Source organism: Aptenodytes forsteri, unplaced genomic scaffold (genome assembly GCF_000699145.1).
Source record: "Aptenodytes forsteri isolate BGI_AS27 unplaced genomic scaffold, ASM69914v1 Scaffold132, whole genome shotgun sequence".
Taxonomy (NCBI): domain Eukaryota; kingdom Metazoa; phylum Chordata; class Aves; order Sphenisciformes; family Spheniscidae; genus Aptenodytes; species Aptenodytes forsteri.
Window position 1 is genome coordinate 4,427,164 of NW_008795520.1, and position 17,922 is coordinate 4,445,085.

At 36.9% G+C, this 17,922-nt stretch overlaps 2 protein-coding genes across 2 annotated transcripts in view; one reads left to right on the forward strand and one right to left on the reverse strand.

The window, feature by feature from the left end:
• Window positions 1-9: 9 nt before the first annotated feature.
• Window positions 10-1,824, forward strand: LOC103900984. Its single transcript, XM_019472712.1, has 2 exons — window positions 10-287; window positions 1,386-1,824. Exons 1-2 carry the CDS (start codon window positions 65-67, stop codon window positions 1,388-1,390), a joined length of 228 nt encoding a protein of 75 aa, XP_019328257.1. The 5' UTR covers window positions 10-64; the 3' UTR covers window positions 1,391-1,824.
• Window positions 1,825-2,543: 719 nt separating this feature from the next.
• TARBP1 (TAR (HIV-1) RNA binding protein 1) overlaps window positions 2,544-17,922 on the reverse strand; it is a 40,435-nt gene continuing 25,056 nt past the window's right edge. Inside the window, exons 17-29 of the mRNA XM_009281790.2 lie at window positions 16,680-16,879; window positions 16,469-16,540; window positions 15,240-15,360; window positions 13,754-13,864; window positions 13,082-13,231; window positions 11,123-11,209; window positions 10,023-10,219; window positions 8,800-8,881; window positions 7,254-7,425; window positions 6,814-7,005; window positions 5,722-5,846; window positions 4,209-4,345; window positions 2,544-2,904 (exon numbers count right to left, since the gene is read on the reverse strand). Coding sequence (XP_009280065.1) covers window positions 2,739-2,904; window positions 4,209-4,345; window positions 5,722-5,846; window positions 6,814-7,005; window positions 7,254-7,425; window positions 8,800-8,881; window positions 10,023-10,219; window positions 11,123-11,209; window positions 13,082-13,231; window positions 13,754-13,864; window positions 15,240-15,360; window positions 16,469-16,540; window positions 16,680-16,879 — 1,812 coding nt within the window. The 3' untranslated portion in view covers window positions 2,544-2,738. The remainder of the gene's footprint in view (window positions 2,905-4,208; window positions 4,346-5,721; window positions 5,847-6,813; window positions 7,006-7,253; window positions 7,426-8,799; window positions 8,882-10,022; window positions 10,220-11,122; window positions 11,210-13,081; window positions 13,232-13,753; window positions 13,865-15,239; window positions 15,361-16,468; window positions 16,541-16,679; window positions 16,880-17,922) is intronic.

Here is a 17,922-nt window from a genome sequence, read left to right on the forward strand (position 1 = left end):
GGGGCAGCGCCGGGGGCGAGGCGCGCTTGGACAGCCGCCGTTTGCGTTCAGGTCGGTAGCGAAGATGTCGGCGCCAACGATGGAGGAGAGGAAGGCGTGCTGGGGGGCCCGGGACGAGTTCTGGCAGTGCCTGGATAGTCACGGGGACGACGCCTCCGAGTGCGAGAAGCTGCGGCTGGGCCCCAGCAGCCGCCGCTCCGCACGCGTCCCCCTGCCCTCGGCCTCCCGAACAAAGCTTGTACAAACGAAGAGAGCGTTCCTCTGCACGCTGGTAACAGCGTCGACAAGTAATTACGTTCACCTTGTTAACGATGGCAACTCCCGCTTCTTGGACTGCGGAACGCGTGCGGTCTTACGCTTTCTCGTTGGTAACCCTGCGCCCTCGTCAAATGCAACTTGGTTTGCACACTTTCGGTCTTGAGGGGAGATTAAAACTCCTGAGCGGGCCACTGACTGGCCCGGGAACTATGGAAAGTAGCATATAGTATAAAGGGAAAGGAAAATACGAGCTCAAAGTTTCAGATAAATACGCAACTATACAGGCTTGTTGTTTAATTAAAAAAAAAAAGTTCTGCAAAATAACTCGGAAGCTTTTAGAAGTGTACAGAAATTACTGCAACTAAAGAAGAAAGGCTAATAAGGAAGGGAGGTGACACACAGGGCTTGCAGTTGCATGGCATCTTAAGACTGGCATCTGATACCTTCTTGTGCATAAAAATACCCTTCCTCATGCGGTATAATTTCACAGTAAACCATCTGCTTACATGTAACTCATTCATGTTGTGCTTTTTGGTTTCCTAAGATTAAGCTTCAATTCTTAACTGTTTTAATAGGCGTTGCCTTTTAGTAACAGTCGTGTCTGAGGGGCTGAACAGCTCCTCTTGGAGCTAGTAGACTGAAGTCAGTTAGAAGAACAGGTACCTTCACAGTTGCTGTACTGACTTACGCTTTGAACACTGCAGTTCTGCCCTATGTCATCTCTAGTGAGGGTGGTTTCATCTGCCAGTGCTTTGCACCGTGCACATCAGTGGCTCTAGGCAATGAATTCAGAGGTCACATCTGTGACACCACAGAAAAGCCCCTGGATTATCTTTGTTCACAGCAGTGAAAATAGCAAAGCGATAGACTACTTTTATTAGATGTCCATGGAAGTAATGGGAGCGGTTATGACAGGAAACTGGAGTTCACTTTCAAAATGATAAACACACCCCAGCCCACCTATAGTCTTCTACTTCATCGGAGTGAGAAACTCCTACCTAGTGTGTTTAGTTTAAATCCTCCTTAAGTTCAGTGATCAAAGACTGTTTATTCCTTGGTCTTGTGATGCACAAAGCCCCTTCCTCTGCTGGTTTCTTCTGATGAACATCTTTTCTCTTTTTGAACAGGTTAAATACTTCAATAAAAGAAGAGACTTTTTAAAATACAAAAGAAAGCTTGAAACAGAAGGGTATCATCCTCCAGAAGCTGCTGGAAAGTCTTAGGTACTCTGCTTTCAAAATAAATCTAGTGAGGGTAACTATGGAAGGAAGAAGCACGAGAAAGCAACGGGAGCTGCTTGAGCTCAAGAACTGGTAACCTGACTTGTCTCCCTGAAACGCAGGCTGCCTTTCTTGTTGCAAGGTCTCATGTGTCTGCTGAAAAAAAGATGGTCATGGACAGCTTTTTCATCAGTGCAAGTCAAAGAAATATGGCGCAGAGCTGTTCACAAATCTAAGGTTTTGAATGTGTAATTAGTCAAATTGTTTTACAGGAATAAATGATTATTTAAGTGTAATGTACATATTATTCTAAAGAAAACAATAAAATTGTTTTTCAATAAGTGAACCAGTTTTTCCTTTAAAAAAAGGAAAAAAAGCCATTCCAGCTTCCCCTCCTTGTCATAAGGAGGTGGTGATATAATGTAATTTGTATCTGTCATTTACCAAGTATTTCTGAGTATTTTAAAATACAGTTTAAGTCAGACATCAGTTTACAAAACCAGGCATTAGAAGACCTAATGCATCCTGTGCATATGATACGTAAATTGCATGTTTGCAGTATACTCCTTTTTTTATAAGCAGTAGGAATTTTTACATTAGTGATAACAGTTTTCAATCAGTATCTCTGTTAGAAGTATGGCAGTTATTTATCACGATTCTCACATTATGGCCTTTTGTGTAATTTCGTGTTTGTGATGACCTTACTGATGCAACTCCATTAAAGATACAGGCTGTTTACAGCAGGATTAGTAAACTTGACCATGGAAGGCATTTAAACAAGAGGCAGCACAGGCAATTTTTAAAAATGTAAGTGAATTTACCTTGCAAAAATTATATAATCTAGTATATCTAGATGCCGGAGGCATTAAATAAATACTTTACTCTGGCTACGGGAAGTTTTGATTGTGGTTATAGGAAGGCACCACTTCAAATTCAAGCATGGTCATCACAAAGTAACTGCAGTAAAAATCCTGTGTTTTAGTTTGGGATTGTTCATGGTACTATGCTGATGTTCTAGCAGTAGAAAATCACACACACCACGTGCAATATAAATAGTATTTATTTCCAATGCAACAGTTTTATTTAAGGAGGTAAAGTATTAAGGCATTTAAAAATCAGTCCGAACTACAGAGAACAAAACATGCAAAACTTAAAGAATCCTCATTCACCCTGAGTTTGCATCTCATCTCTTCAGAATTTCATGTTGTAGCACCATAGTAAGTCACCCAGCTGTACTATAAGGCACAAAACTCTCGGCAGTTATTTTTGTTGTTTTTGCTTGATCACTTGTTGCCTTGTGTACTCCCAAATCAGCAGAGCTCCACTTACATGAACATTGAGTGATCGAATAATACCCTGCTGAGGAATTTCCACACAGACATCCAGGTGGTGAATCAGGTTTGCTGGGATTCCTTCATGTTCATTTCTAGTAAAGAAGAAACAGTAACTTACATCTGGGAAAAGATAGGTGTTACAGAAAGCAGAAGATGCAAAAGTCACAACAGCATCAAAACACCATTTGACAAATGGTGCCTCTGCCCTCAATATAACTGATGAGGACAAGATTTTTTTTTTTTTTTTTTTTTAAAAGCAGTAATACATTATAGATACAAAGAAAACGTGGGAGACCTGACTAAGCTTTGATGTAGGAAAACTGATAGAGCACTTCATCTTTAATTCACTGGTCCAGCAATAGCTGAACCCTCAACGTAAGGGCTCCCTCTCTGCCTTTATTTTGAAACTCTCCTTATATAGCAAAATAAAACAGCTATAGATGAAATGACCAGGGCGTGAAGCTGCTGGCACAGCAGGGAAGCTCAACTGCCCGCTTTACATTCAATGAGGTCTTGGTATGAGGGCATGTCAAGACTGATGGAAGCCTTGAACTGGAAATGTTTCGCCTCTTCAGAATGAGCACACCAGAAGATACCAAAGGTTATCAGTAATTAAAACTATGCTTTTAATTAGAAGAGAACAAAGTGATTATGAGACCTACATTCTGAAGACAAGCTACATGTAAAAAGGTTTGAAAAACAGGTATGTGCGCTCACTTTGTCCTAAAAGGATAGACAGACAGGCCCTTCCTCCTGGTCTCGCTCAGTGGCCCTGCAATTCCAGTAGTTTCTGACTTGTAGGCACTTTCCTCTAGATTTCTTGAAGTAGCCTCCCCTTTGTCACATCTGAGGCTTGCCTGATTATAGGAACTGGTTATTGCTTCTCTCTGAAGTTGTCCCAGCCTCTGCTTGTCCTGCAAAAACTTGCTACTTCGTCCTGTGTCTCATCCTTAATTTTTAAAACATCTCCCAGCTATTCATGCTCCCACTCCACTCCGGTCCTCTTCACCAAGTTAAGCACGGCAAACAGGCAACTCCTTCTCGCTGAGCTCACCGCAGCCTACACACACAGGGCCCCGTATTACTAAAGTGAACAGATGATCTCTCTATCACACCTGGAAAACTATAGTCCGTGCTGTTGCTACCTCCACCCATTAAAAAAAAGGACTTGTAGTATATGGATAGGTTATAAAGTATGAGGAGAAGGATCGTTCAGGGGTAGGTATCAATACCTCCCACTCCTTAGCACACAAAGCCAAGCTCTCCTGTTTCCATAACCACTTCCCATTCTAAAGCCACCTTTACCAGTGTCACTTGGTTTTCATATGACCAAACTCTGACTAGTAGAAGGGATGGACTGCAAGAGGTAGATTTACAAAAAAGCATGTGTTCTTACCCCAGCAATAACAGGGACTTCTCTGGGAAGCAATATTCTGTAAGATCAAAACTTTTAGCTGTCTGCTCCACACCAATAATAGTGTAGCCTTCCGTTTTTTTCTGCTGTAAATAATCAACAAGCTGAGATGGTTTCACCTGTCCATCAAAAGTAGAGAGAAATATAGAAATACATAAATACTGCCATTTGTAAACTTCTGAAGTTACTGAAAAAATCAATTGACTTGGACAGTTTAAGATTAATGACTTTTATCCCCAAAGGCTCTGTCCATACACATAGCTTATGATTTTAAAAGCTCTTCAGCAATAGCACAAAAGGTTAAATAATGCCACAAAAATGTACTCCACGAATACAATGAACAAAGGCTTTTCTATGCTTCTGACAGCTACAAACCTTACGTGTGAATGTAAGGAGAATCACTCTTGCACAGGGACAAGGTGCATAGTTGTTATTTAACCTGGAATCCCTTCCTAAAACAATACAACAGCCAGTATCGAAGCCGAGTTGCCTTACATGCCTGCGTTACAACTTGTGATAGCTTGCAGTGAAGAATTTCTTGGTTGTCTTCACCCTACTCTCTAAACTGCTTATTTGTATTAAATGCCAATTTCTTCATGCAACAGAAACTCTGTCACCAGTACACTTCTGTACAGAGATTAGGCATGACAACATGTGTCCATCAGCATTCTGTTTTAGGCAAAACACACTACAGCTATCTTGTTCTGAAGAAAAATCTTAATAGGCTGAAAATAAACACTGAGGGGGGTGGGGGGGAAGAAAAATTTGCACAGAATTTTTCAGATGACTTAAACAAAGCTGATCTTGAAAAACAGATTATTATAAAATATCACAAACATTTTCTACCAAATACTAAACATAGGTTGAAACCCTCATTTTTATAAGCTAGATAATAGGTTCTAAATGCTCAGCACAAGTTAGCTTCAGGCAACCTCAAAGATTATCCCCATGAAGTTACCAAAAGCAATGGACCAAGCAAGACAAATGGTGTTCAACTTTCATAAATAAACATTAAATTCCAACACACCACTATAAAACACAGAGTAAGATGTAACAATGACAGCTCACATAATCAGTTTATCACAGCAATAAGAAATTAAAAGTATTTTTAAAATTCTTTATGATGTTGACCCAAAGTTTATTCCAAAATACTCAACATTAAGTCTCAGAGATAACAGCAGGAGCTTGTTAAAAAATTCATTTTGCAAGAGAAAAAAAGTAAGACTCTGAACTACGCATGTGATGAACTGCAAGTGTACAGTACTCTTTTTAGCTATTAAAATGTTTCCATTCACCTCAACAAGGGGGAGCCACTGCTCTGCAGAAACACTAAGATGCTGAAACTAAAATACTCAACATTAAGTCTCAGAGATAACAGCAGGAGCTTGTTAAAAAATTCATTTTGCAAGAGAAAAAAAGTAAGACTCTGAACTACGCATGTGATGAACTGCAAGTGTACAGTACTCTTTTTAGCTATTAAAATGTTTCCATTCACCTCAACAAGGGGGAGCCACTGCTCTGCAGAAACACTAAGATGCTGAAACTGCTTATCCTGTATATAATGAAGGCTGCCGACAACTAGTGCAGATGCCCCAAATATTTCACTTGTACGACATAAACCTACAAACAGAAGAATTAAAGTGATTTTTGTGCAGAAAATAAAACACCAAGCCAGAATATTTTAGCAAGTGAAAAAGGACAAAGCATCCGAAAGAGAAATGATTAAAAATAGAGGACTAAAGTAACCAGTTTCAGGTGCTTCTTACGTCTGTTCCAAGTCACACCCTGTTCCATGTAATTTACCAGAATAAAAAAAAAAATGTTTTGTGACTTAGCAGAAAGATAAAAATTAGAAAAGCACTATGTCTGACAACGTGCTTCTACAATACTAATTACACAAAGTAACAGACCAGTGTAAAAGCCTAGGCAGGGATGGATGGACACATACACGCTTAAGCTCTAAATCCAGTACCTGTTAAATGAAAGGCTTGAGCAAATGACACATTACAGCATTACAATACAAACAGCACCAGCTTGTGGGGTTGTTTTTCATTAACAGTCTCACCGCAGACAACAGCAAGCACAATGCAATAAAATATCTGCAGGATTTATTATATCACAGCTTGCACAATATTGTGAAGGAGTACTTAATCAGGAACGGGCACTTTCCTGTCCAACAGTCATGAGAAACTAGTAGCTCTACAAGATTTGGTTTAATTGTTACAGGGAAAAAAAGAAGTAAAAGCGACTTGTTTCCTTTATACACATACAGCTGAAAAACTCAACTGTAACAAAGAATCTAAAAAACAGAAAGAAACTGAGCATGATTTACCGCAAAGTTTTATTTAATTAATGCATGCTATGTGTAAGTACTTTTTTTTTTTTCTCCTTAAAATATAAATATAGAAGACCCCTTCTTCTGAAGCAGGTAGTATTTCTTTCGGTTACCATTTTTTTGCAGGATAATAATCTATTTCTCTGAGCAGTACTTATTTCTAATTATCAACGTAAGATGAAATTCATTCTTATTATCCAAGTGGGCTCTAAGGTCTAAAATAAAACTTTAAAAATGTGCAGTCAACCTTACCTCCTAAATTGGTAGCTTTATCAATAAGCGAAGCCACCACAATCAGTCTGCTGTTTGATTTTCCGAGTTTAGCAGCACGATCCTGAAACACCATTTCCAGGTCTAAACTAGGAGTACTGTTCTTCCAGGGTATAATCTTTTTCTGAACATCAGCCCATTCGGTCTGGCTATCCGTTTCAACTGAATTTGAACCTATAAAAACATGTATTAGTCATACGGCTACGCACACGGTAGTGAAACTGCTGCTTCTGTAAAGAAGATTATCTAAATGGTAATACTGTAGACACCATTAGTCACCTAGTATTATTTTATGGCACATGCTCTGCTCACATAGATACAAAGCTACTTCAGCAGGATAACATAGAGATCAGATTGAATACAGACATATACAGCTACTACATACAAATAATGATATTTAATATAGATTAGCTACATTTTACCCATGTCTTGCTGAGACCAGTCACTTGGTTTCAGATCAAGAAGTTCCATTCGAGAATGATACCACTGAAATGTTGGTGGCAAAGGAACGTCAGTGAATCTGTCAAATTTATCGAGTGAGATCCATTCATCTTCAGCAAGTTCCGACAGGCGGGGAAGAGCGTAAAATATTGTCTGCAATGTAACACAGTGTTATTAGCAGAGCCACTAAAGCAAGCAAAACAGATAATAAAGTAACCTCTGGTAATTTTATTGCACACGTCTTTTATCTAGTATTCTATGATTTTAATCCTTGTTTTTCTTGGCACTTGATATAACTTACTAATATATCTCTCAATATTCATCACTTTACATATAGCAATATCCCAAACTTTCACAAATCTAGTCCCTTTCTCTCTCTGATTAGACCTTTTTTAAGGATCCACATTGATTACTGTTCTGAAATTCTAGAATACCAAAGAATTACTGCTACGCTTTTCATCACAGAGGTCTTGTGAAAATATTTTACATGTAACACTAAAGAGTTTTCAGATGCCCTTATGAACTTCTAGTAAAGAATGCGGATTGATTTGATGTCAAAAGAAATATAGTCAAAAAGCATTAAAATGTAGTGGTAAATCCAACTCAGCGCTACCAATACAGCTAACCACAATCTATCAGAGGAACACACCCTAAAGGAAAGGCTGAATAAGATGAAGAGTTTAAAACCCAGACATTTTGTTTATCCCAATGCACCCTCAAGATGAAGGTGAAGATACACCCCGAATACATTTAAATACTTAACAAGTATTAGCCTTGCTTTTTTTTTTCCTTCTTCCTTGTTCAGGATTTTCACTTCTCAATTTTTCTAAGTCATATCTAGCATATTTAAGTGTTCATAAAAATATTTCACGGAACATCAGTTAAAAAAAAAGAAAAAAATTCCTTCTCTGAAAGGTGGCACTGTTTGTGCCAGAACACATGTACCCCTTTTCACATTCATGTTTATCTTCTATTTTCAGCTTAGTTCCTCTATCTCTTATTTTTATCTGCACCCTTATTTTTGCCTGCCTTGCCTTGGCGTTTATTCAGCTCTCAGTTATTTAAGCTATGGCAAAAAGGATAGCTGAAAAAGATGCTCTAGGAGTTATGTATCTGTATCCCGTTCACATTAAACAACAATTTAGTTAAGTAACCTCAAGTCACTTCTAAGAACAGGAGAGGTCTCAAAAATCCTAACAAACTACATGTGATTAAGTAGATGCTCTTCAGTTATTAGAAGTAACTTTTCTAGCCACAAATACAAAACCTGATTAACTCCCACACAGATGGGCACATTCATCACACAACTCTTCTTGAATGACCTAGGTTTTTAACACAGTATTAATTAGAGAATTAAGCTGCAGTCTTAGTCTAAAATCCATCACAATTTAGGTGAAGGAAGTTTTCAGAGTTTTAAATGAGTAATAGTTGATCATTATTCATCCTACATTAGAACATACAGAGAAAGTTAAAAATATAGTTGTAAAACTACGCAAATACAATGATCAGCAATAGTCTCGGACTTGCCTCTAGACTATAATCCTCCAGCGGATGAAATGTTGCAAAGAAGAAATGATCTTGGATTCGCTGCCAGTTCCTTCTAGCATTCCTGCAATTGCATAAAGTAATGGAAGATACACAAAAAAGGCAACGTACTGGATTTTTTTTTTTTTTTTAAATTGTCAAATTGGAATAAGGCAACCTGATTGGATTTACTATATACTGTATGGGAAAGAAAATACTTCAACAATTAAGTAAGGACCCATTAAAAAAAAAGAAACAACAAACCCACCCCCCACAAAAAAACCAGCATTCAGGAAGTAAGTTTTATTTATGTTTCAAAAAGGCCCATAACATGTCTCCGAATTCTATTATCGAAAGAAGGAAGTTTCACAAGAAAGGGTATCCCATCTAGGTCTCTGAAGGAAACTGAGTGTTAGCCTATGGTTCAGTGACAACTTTTAGCTGTCAAAAAAAAAGAAGCAGACTCCTCCTCTGCTCTCTGCTGCTTTTTTCCATCCCATGTATTGACATGGGTGATTTAACAGTGACTCTGATCAAAAAAATGAATACTAATGTTTTAAAAAAAAAAAAAGCCTGTCAGCAGCAGTCCCAAGTTTATGTTGGCTGACAACACTGTCAGAAATTCTAAATAATTTTAAATAGCTCCTAAAAACAGAGCTAAAAAAAAGCATACAAACACACAGATAGTACAAAATTTCACTGAATTGTTGTATTTCCAAATCAGTAAGCAGAAAAGCATTTCTGTAAAACTCATTTAATCATCACCCAAAATTAATTTCCCTGTCCATTTTTCTCCCAGAGAAGTTTTTTCAAATATTAACACCGAAAACATTTCAGATTTTGTATTTGAGAATTAACTGGTACCATGAAGTTTGGAAGAATGATTTGTATTGCTTCAAAACCCATCATGTAAGAAAAATTAAGCACTCCTGTCTTTTTTTACCGACCCCTAAAGTATGAACACTGTTCAAACATGCCTTGAGTTTTTCCTGTTGTGCTTTCAGACTGTAATGCCACACTGAATTATTAATTCATTTTCTTTGCTGATAATTAAATTTCAATTTCCAAGTCTTGGTTTCTTTTTAAACAGAATTAAACACCTCCCCCCCCCCCAAAAAAAAAAACACCCCAGAGAAATTATCAAGTGCTATTTTAGAAAATTAGACTTGCTGCAAATGGCTCAGAAGAGCAATATTAAGCTGTATGTCCGAAAAAATGCTACTAACCCTGTGCCATGCATGTTTTCCACTTGTTGAAGGCTAGATTCAATAACTGGTGTCAGAGCTTCAAATTCTTCCACATGCAACATTCTGCACATACCCCAGATTTTTTTAAGGGCAACTAACGCATAAAGTCGAACACTGAAATTATGGTTGAAACACCACTGCAGAACAACTACGAGGGCTTTCTTCAAAGCCGGCTTCTAAAAAAAAACAAAGATAAAGAATTTTCTTTCATTTACATTAAGTCTTAACATACCATTTAGAAGTAGAAAAGCAAGAGCAGCCCAAGAAACAGTGGCTTCCTCAAAAACCAGCCTTTCAGAAAGTCCAAAGCTTTAACAGTACACGTATGTGCAAATACAGGCTTCAGAACATGGTCCTGATTTCCGTTCTTCCTCCGCACTAGGGCACGGACCTACAGCCCCACTTGTATTTTGAAAATTATTAATTTGCTTTAAAAATTGTATTTCTGCATACAAGGAAACCTCTATTAACTTCTGATTTTCTAGCACTTTAAAAAGCTGATTTTGCAAATGTATGCAAACAGTAAAAAAAAAAACCCACAACAGAAATGCCTGGATTGCTACAGATGTGAAGTAGTTGACCTAATGTAACATCTGACTGTATTTCATCCTCTATTTTAAAGTTCTATAAAAATACTGAGAATTCCAAATAAAGAATTCTAAATGTAATATGGACTAGATATTGCCAAAGAACTCCATATTTGAGTGCTGTTATTCTATAGAAAGATCACCTTCTTCCAGGTTATCTCTGCCCAATTTCACGCAGATTAAACAAGAGCCGCAAGAAAAACAAACCCAGGTGCATCCACGTATTTAGTTAAAACTGGAGTAGCTATTCTAGAAAAACTCACAGGTAATAAGGCCCTACGTATCCAGAACATCTGCCATTTAGCTAATTTACATAAGTCCAATATGTTACAGAGGTGACAGGAAGAGTTAGTGTTTTCCATCTCAAAGGATACCTTAGTAGGAAGTAGGTATTAAAAAGGTTTTGAAAATAGACTGCAAAAATAGTTTTTATTTCAGAAATCCATATACAGTGCAACTGAATAAAGAATGAACACTTTTAGTCAAACTTACCTTCTCTGAGGTATTTTGAAGAACGATGTCCAAGTGTGATAACACCGATAAAAATGTGCAGATGCTTGTTTTAAGCTTTTCTTCATCCTAAAGCAAAGGAGAATGTAACAAGAAACAGGCATATATAAAACATTTTTATACCCTCTAAGTTTTCACAGCATGTTCTGCAGATGCAATATCAACACTATTAAAAAAGTCTACGTGTTTCCACAGCAAAATTTACTAAAATATGAAGTTCATATTATTAAGATTTCATTTTTCCTAACATATTATTTGCTTTTTACTAACAGATCAAACAGAACGAAGTATACAGCAGTGTAAATGAGCTAAAATCCAACCCAAATTCACTGTATTACCCTCTCTCCCACCCTGAAAAATCCAAAAGCCTTGGGGATTCTTTTCAGTGCTCGTGCTTTTCCATGTCATCACAAATGTGGGTATCGGATGCAGAACGAATATCCTAGCAGCCGCCTCACCCACACTCTGTACTGGAAGAAATGAGTTTCCACACTTCTGTTCACCACTTCTCTTTATAGATATAGTTCCTATTCATCCATTTTGCTACAGCATTGCACTGTGTGCGCAAGTTCAGCTTATTCTTCAATATGATCCTGACAATCCTTTTCAGAGTCACTGTTTTCCGGGATAGCCTCTGAAAATACAATCTGTATTCCTTTTTCGTAAATCTACATGTTTTCTGCTTGCTCCATTTGTTTGAACGGGCCCACTGTGATTCAGTACATTTGTTATCAGCATGAGATCGCTTTGATCCAATAGATTATCATCTACTAAGATGACAGCAATTCCAACTGCCTGAGCTCTTGGAAGGAACCCTGAAATAGGAAAAGGTTACATCCCTTACAGCACTTTTCATCAGTTCAGATAGACATGGCAAGCCATCTTTATGCACTTGAAAAAAAGTGTAAGTTGTAAACTGAAAGAGAAATGTTTTTCCCCTACACAGAAAAAGGCAACACGCGCCCCCCCCCCAAACCACAGCACACATCACTAGCAAGCAAAGTTGTCTCAGAGCAGTATTAAAAACCTTCCTGGTTCTGGGCAAAAAGGGTCTATATACAGTTTTCCAATTTTTCTATTTAATTCTTGTCCTACTGTTTGGCTTTTAAAAAAACTACAGTAGCAACTAGGCTGTTTGATAAGCAAGAAGACATCTACATTTAACTATTATGAGCAGTGAGCTTCAGCAGAGGCAGCGCCGCAAGCCATGTCTTCCTATACACCGGAGGAGATGCAAGTACATACATTTTCTACTCAGCCCAAATGTACAATGCTAACAAATTCAAGGATATCAGTAAAGACAATTGATACAGGTCATCTCTTACGGGTAATCACTTAAAGAAGAACCCAAGACATAAAAATGAAATGCTAGCAAGTCAGTTCTTCTCAGTCAACCCTTTCACGACTTTTGGGTACCATAATTCAAACCCTGTCTCCAGTTTTGGAACCACATTACAGAACTCCACTGTGAGAGAAGTCCACCTTAAAAGCTGCAAATTGAATTATGCCTTATGCAAGTCATGTTCCCACTGACAAACAAGATGCATAAGACAAAAGCTGGGTGTGGAAACCACAAGTGACTCTGCAGCATCTTCCCAAACTCAGAATCTAGGGCATCCATGTGTTCCTGACGGCTCTTACATTGGCGACGGCACAGAGGACTCTGACTCACTATGCCAGCTCTACTCTGACCAGAGTAGCACATTGTAAAAGGAAATCTCTCAACTGGAAGAATTCACTTGTCTTCAGCCACTTCTATATGACAGATTTCTAAATGTCTCAGACTATAGTCCAGACTCACTTCTGAGTTAATTTTATCTGCTCAACAACCCACTGCTTCTGAAGGAAAATTGGAATACATAGAAAATTACTTATAGGAAGACAAACTGTACCCTCGTTGTTCAAATTACTCTTCAAGTGAATGCCAAAGTTCTTACTTACATAGCAAAAGCAATCCCAGAATTTATCAAGGAATTGGGGGTATTTATGTAGACTAAAGATAACAATCCATTCTATGAAGTATTTCACAGATGCCTGATTGTTACCAAATCCAGCCTGGAAAACCTTGTCAAGGGTTCCACACAAAAAATTCTGAGAAAACAAAATCAGATAATCATTTAGTATATTGTTAAGAGTTATCTCCACGAAGAAAAAAATTCTGAATAAAAGAATGGTCTCAGCTTTATTTTAGTATTAGAAATATTTTTAATACTCAAATGAAAACATTTTAGAACCATCTAATTTCTGTATTATACTTTTCAAATATTTTATTAAGAAGCAGCATTAGAAAGTAGCAACATTTTTACTGAATGAAAAGCTTTAAATCAGATAGTCAGTACAGAGTTTTAGCTAGCTTTAAGAGGAACAATCTAGTCTCCTATAATTCACAAATCCAAGAACCAGTTTTCAGTGACCTCTAGAAACACATCATAAATCTGTGACTTTAGACTGAAAGAATGAAACTACACAAAACTTCTACATCAGCCGCAGAGATTGCATGCCTTTTATACCCTGCTGTAATTTAACATATGCAGTTTGCATGACACCAAATTATTCTTGAAAGTAGGTATTCATTTATTTATTAATTTAAGAATTCATAGTGAAGAGCAATACCTGGTCAAGCTTTGGAAGAAGAACTAAGAGTGTCTGCCATACCCGGTTTTTAATTCTATGCTGTAAAGAGTTTGCATAGTAGCGTGTTCTAGATCTGGATACCAGTTCATCCTAAAAGCAAATTAAAAGGTTTATTACCTATTCTTCCTTTAAAATTGAATACATGGAAATATACTTCACTGTACTGAGAAAGCACCATCTACTGCACAGCTAGTATCAGCATTAAAGTTTGGAAAAGTATTTTAATTTCATTTATTTAGAATTAAATTTTTAAGCTTTTCCATGAGAAGTTTGGAAAATTGAAAAAAATATACAAGTCCACTTAGTATTTTACTTAAGAGCACAAAAATGTTAGCTATTAAGACAGCAGAAGATTGAAGAATATACAGCACCTACTGTATACGAACAATTAAAATAGTACTACATAAAATGGAGCACGAAGACTCAAGCTGTCATTTAGATACATAAGAACTAAAGATCCTAAGTGAAGAGACGAGTATGTAAATGAAAACATTTCTACTTTAGTGTCTACATTTGAAAAAATGGGTTTAGTCATGCTATCAATTACATCAGCTTGTAACTACAGCTCTAGTTTTGAGACAGAAATTGATATTCTGCAATAAGATGTTTTATGCGAAAGAAAATAGATGAGATAAATGGTGCTTTACAAAGATTTGACATTCACGTTCTCATATAGCTTAGATTCTTTCCCTAGGTGCTCTCTTTTGGCCTTCAAAATATGTGACACACAAAACTGTTTCCTTAACTTTTTAAAAAGAAAATTATTTGGTGATCCAAGTCCTATATTAATAGTAAAATGCAAGTACACTTTATTTTTACATGTTTACACTTCATGTTTAAGCAAGTAAGGAAATAACTTTTAAAGCTCACTTCTCCCACTTGACCAATCTTGCAACACAAATATTAACTATTTTTCTCCAGTAGTTAATTGACAGGAATGAAAGACCACCCATTTCTTGTTCTTCAGACAAAAGCAGAATTCTATAGTACCAGAATGTATGGGTGATGTTCTGATAGCAGCTGTGGCAATTTACCACTGATTTTACACTACTGCCAATGCATAAGCAGCTATGATATAAATGAAAATCAGACCCCAACCCTTCTCCATTAATCCTATTTATAAAGGTCTTCCAAGGAGACGACAGTGCTCTCAATTCAAGAGGTAGTCTGCAATTGTTAAAGTGAAATATGGTGCTTCGAAATGCAGCCTAAAGGAAGATTCTTAATGGAACAATGGTTACAATTTGGGTAATGTTCCGTGAAGTTAGAAAATCCACTAAAAAGAGAAATAAACCCAAAAGACAATTTTTATTATTTTGGTTTGGCTGAATTAACTCCTGTTTCATAACAAAAAAAAGTATACGACTAGGCAAATCTAGATGGGCTACACAAACAACTGTAAATACTTTGCGTTTTAATAATTGTACTAACATTACATTTATATACCAAGAGAAATGAAGTTTACTTTATCAAGCAGTTTGATGAAAATGTCTTCCATAAACGTCTTATGCAAGATATTTGATCCATCCAACAAGCACAGAAATTTAATAGCACAAACCCGAACGTAGTGATCATCTCGATTTGTACTGTAAAATATTAATTAAAAAAATAAGTCAGACATAAAGATAATTCCTAAATTATAAAAAAGCACCAAACATCATCTTGAACAAGTTGTCTGCAGTGAGACAACATGCAAATACCGAGAACCAAAATTTTAAGGTCTGTTCATCCTTGCTGATGAAGAAAACTAGTGAGTTCCAGACAACCTGCCCCCGTTTCTACCTACGGGTCTTTAATAGCATTGAAGTGTTTAAATTTTCTACAGAAACAGCTGTATCATAAAAAGTTTTTGTAAACTGTAATCTTAAAACAACTAATTTATGCTTACAGTTTTGGTCAAATATTCTAGTTCAAAACAACACTTGATTCCTATTAGTTACTCAGGGACATCTGAAATAATTAATGCCAAGAGTAGAATTAATGACATTACAGGTAACAAAGCATCACACAGCTGCAGACTGTCACAACCAGACATTTGGAAACCAAGCAGCTCTTGGGAGAAAATACAGGGGTATTGAACTAGAAGTGGTAGTAGATTTTTAGAAACTCAGGTTTTAGCAAATACTAACATTTCCCAAAGCACTACGTTAGACTGTTTCCCTGGCTTTCTTCCACTGAGTAAAGGTGGGAGCGAAGCTACAAAAAAAGTTCAATAATCCAGTAGCCAATGTCCCCATTTCAAAAACTGCAGGCAGAACCTATTGCCAGTATGCAAGCTAAAAAGGCCTACAACCAATGTTAAAGAGCCAAGCTCCAAATCCGGCTGCATTAAAGCCTGAGTTTCTTAACTGTCTTGTCTACAATGACGAGGTACATATCAGCACTCGGTAAAATATCTGCCTCCTAAAAAGTATTACTTTCATGAGGTGAAACAATGAGGAAGTAGTTATTTCACTTCCATTCAGGTTAACAAATGGGATACGTTTTCCTGAAAATACTTAACATTATTCTAAATTCTGTATTTGAATTATGAACGCAGTGTGATGTATACCCCTTTTACCAATATTTAAGAAGGTTATGAATATACTTATAAGAAGCTGACTTCAAAAACAGCATCTTTCCTATTGTAGCATCAATCGTAATGAAGACACAACTCAGACCAAATATTGTAAGATGTATCCTCAAAATCATTACCTTTCTGTAACAACATTTGCTGCACATTTTTCTCCAAGATTTTCTATGAAGGCATGCACATCCTGAGTAAGTCTTCACAGATGAAAGAAGACAAAGCAACAAAATTAGCAGAATAGCATACAAAAATTATTTCAATAATTATCTCAAAGTTTAAAAGAAAATGAAGTGCATAAAATTATAACAAATATAATCGCGAAGATTTTTTTTATACCTTTGATCTCTCCTAAATACAGTTCCAAAGACACAAGCCTCAGTGATAAGTTCACAATAATTTCCAGCATTTAAGAAAGCATTTGTCAAGGCACTTCTCTCATCAACAGTGGGAAATACCCAAGATCGACAACAATGACTAAGGACTACATTGAAGACTCCAGTCTTTGTAGTGGACATATCTATGAGCTTGAAAATTATCTGAAAAGAAGAAGATGACAAAATATTCAAAATCTAGTTTTCAGAAGTGTTAGATTTATTAGAATAACATTGCAGTGATATCTATTTTAGCAGGTCTGATCTTCTTCTGCATCCTAGACCTGCTCAGGTTAATGCTGTCTTCAGTCTAGTTACAATTCCCTGATTCTAAGGGCAGGTGAATGGGCAACAATTGGCCCAGTACCCGTTTATGTTAACAGAAGACAGCACCGATCTTTGCTTAAACAGATATAACACCAGATGCTTTACATGAATCTCCTGTCAACTGGAACAAATGCACCTGGGCTTACTTCAGTGAGTACAAACCTGGTGTTTTTAATCAATCCTTACCAATTTAGAAAAAAAAAAATTGAACCTTAAACAAAATTTCTTCCACAGGTAGCCGTATCACTAATTCTCTTCTTTAATAAGGATTACACTCATGTTGAAGTTCAAGTTCGTATTTGAGTTAGAGTGGAAAAACATTTACTTTTTTTTTTTTGAGGGGGACATATTTAAGACCTATGAAACAGCTATCTAGAACTTCTCCAAAAAGGAGAATAAAACAAGAAAAATGGTCCCAAAAAGGGGAAAAATAAAACAAAACAAGAAAAATGGCCCCAAAATTTTCCTTTCCTCCTCCCTTCATTAGGCTAAGCGCAAGAGTAAACTTCAGTTACAAAGTAATTTTCTTCTAAGAAATTGCAAGCATTTAGGAGAGGACAGGGAGATTCAGAATGAACAGGTGGGGTTTTTATAAATTCCTTTTTAGACAACATTAATTAGACCTGTCCATGAGAATGGTTTTCCAGAAGGTGTGACAGCTCTTACAAGACAAAGCTTCTTCTCTTCCCTGCTCCAAAATGATACTTCTGATAACATGACAATTCTTTGACAGTAACTCTGTTTTTATAGAGAAAGTTGTTCTGAATTGCTAAGGATTAAAGCACCAAGAAGCTCATGAAGAGCCTAAATTGAAATACTGGAATGCACTCTGAAGAAACGCTTTTTTTTTGGGGGGGGGGGGGGGGGGAATCCCCCAAAAA

Bases quoted from the DNA above. Each gene is read 5' to 3' on its own strand.
- LOC103900984 (XM_019472712.1), top strand. From the start codon at position 65: ATGTCGGCGCCAACGATGGAGGAGAGGAAGGCGTGCTGGGGGGCCCGG.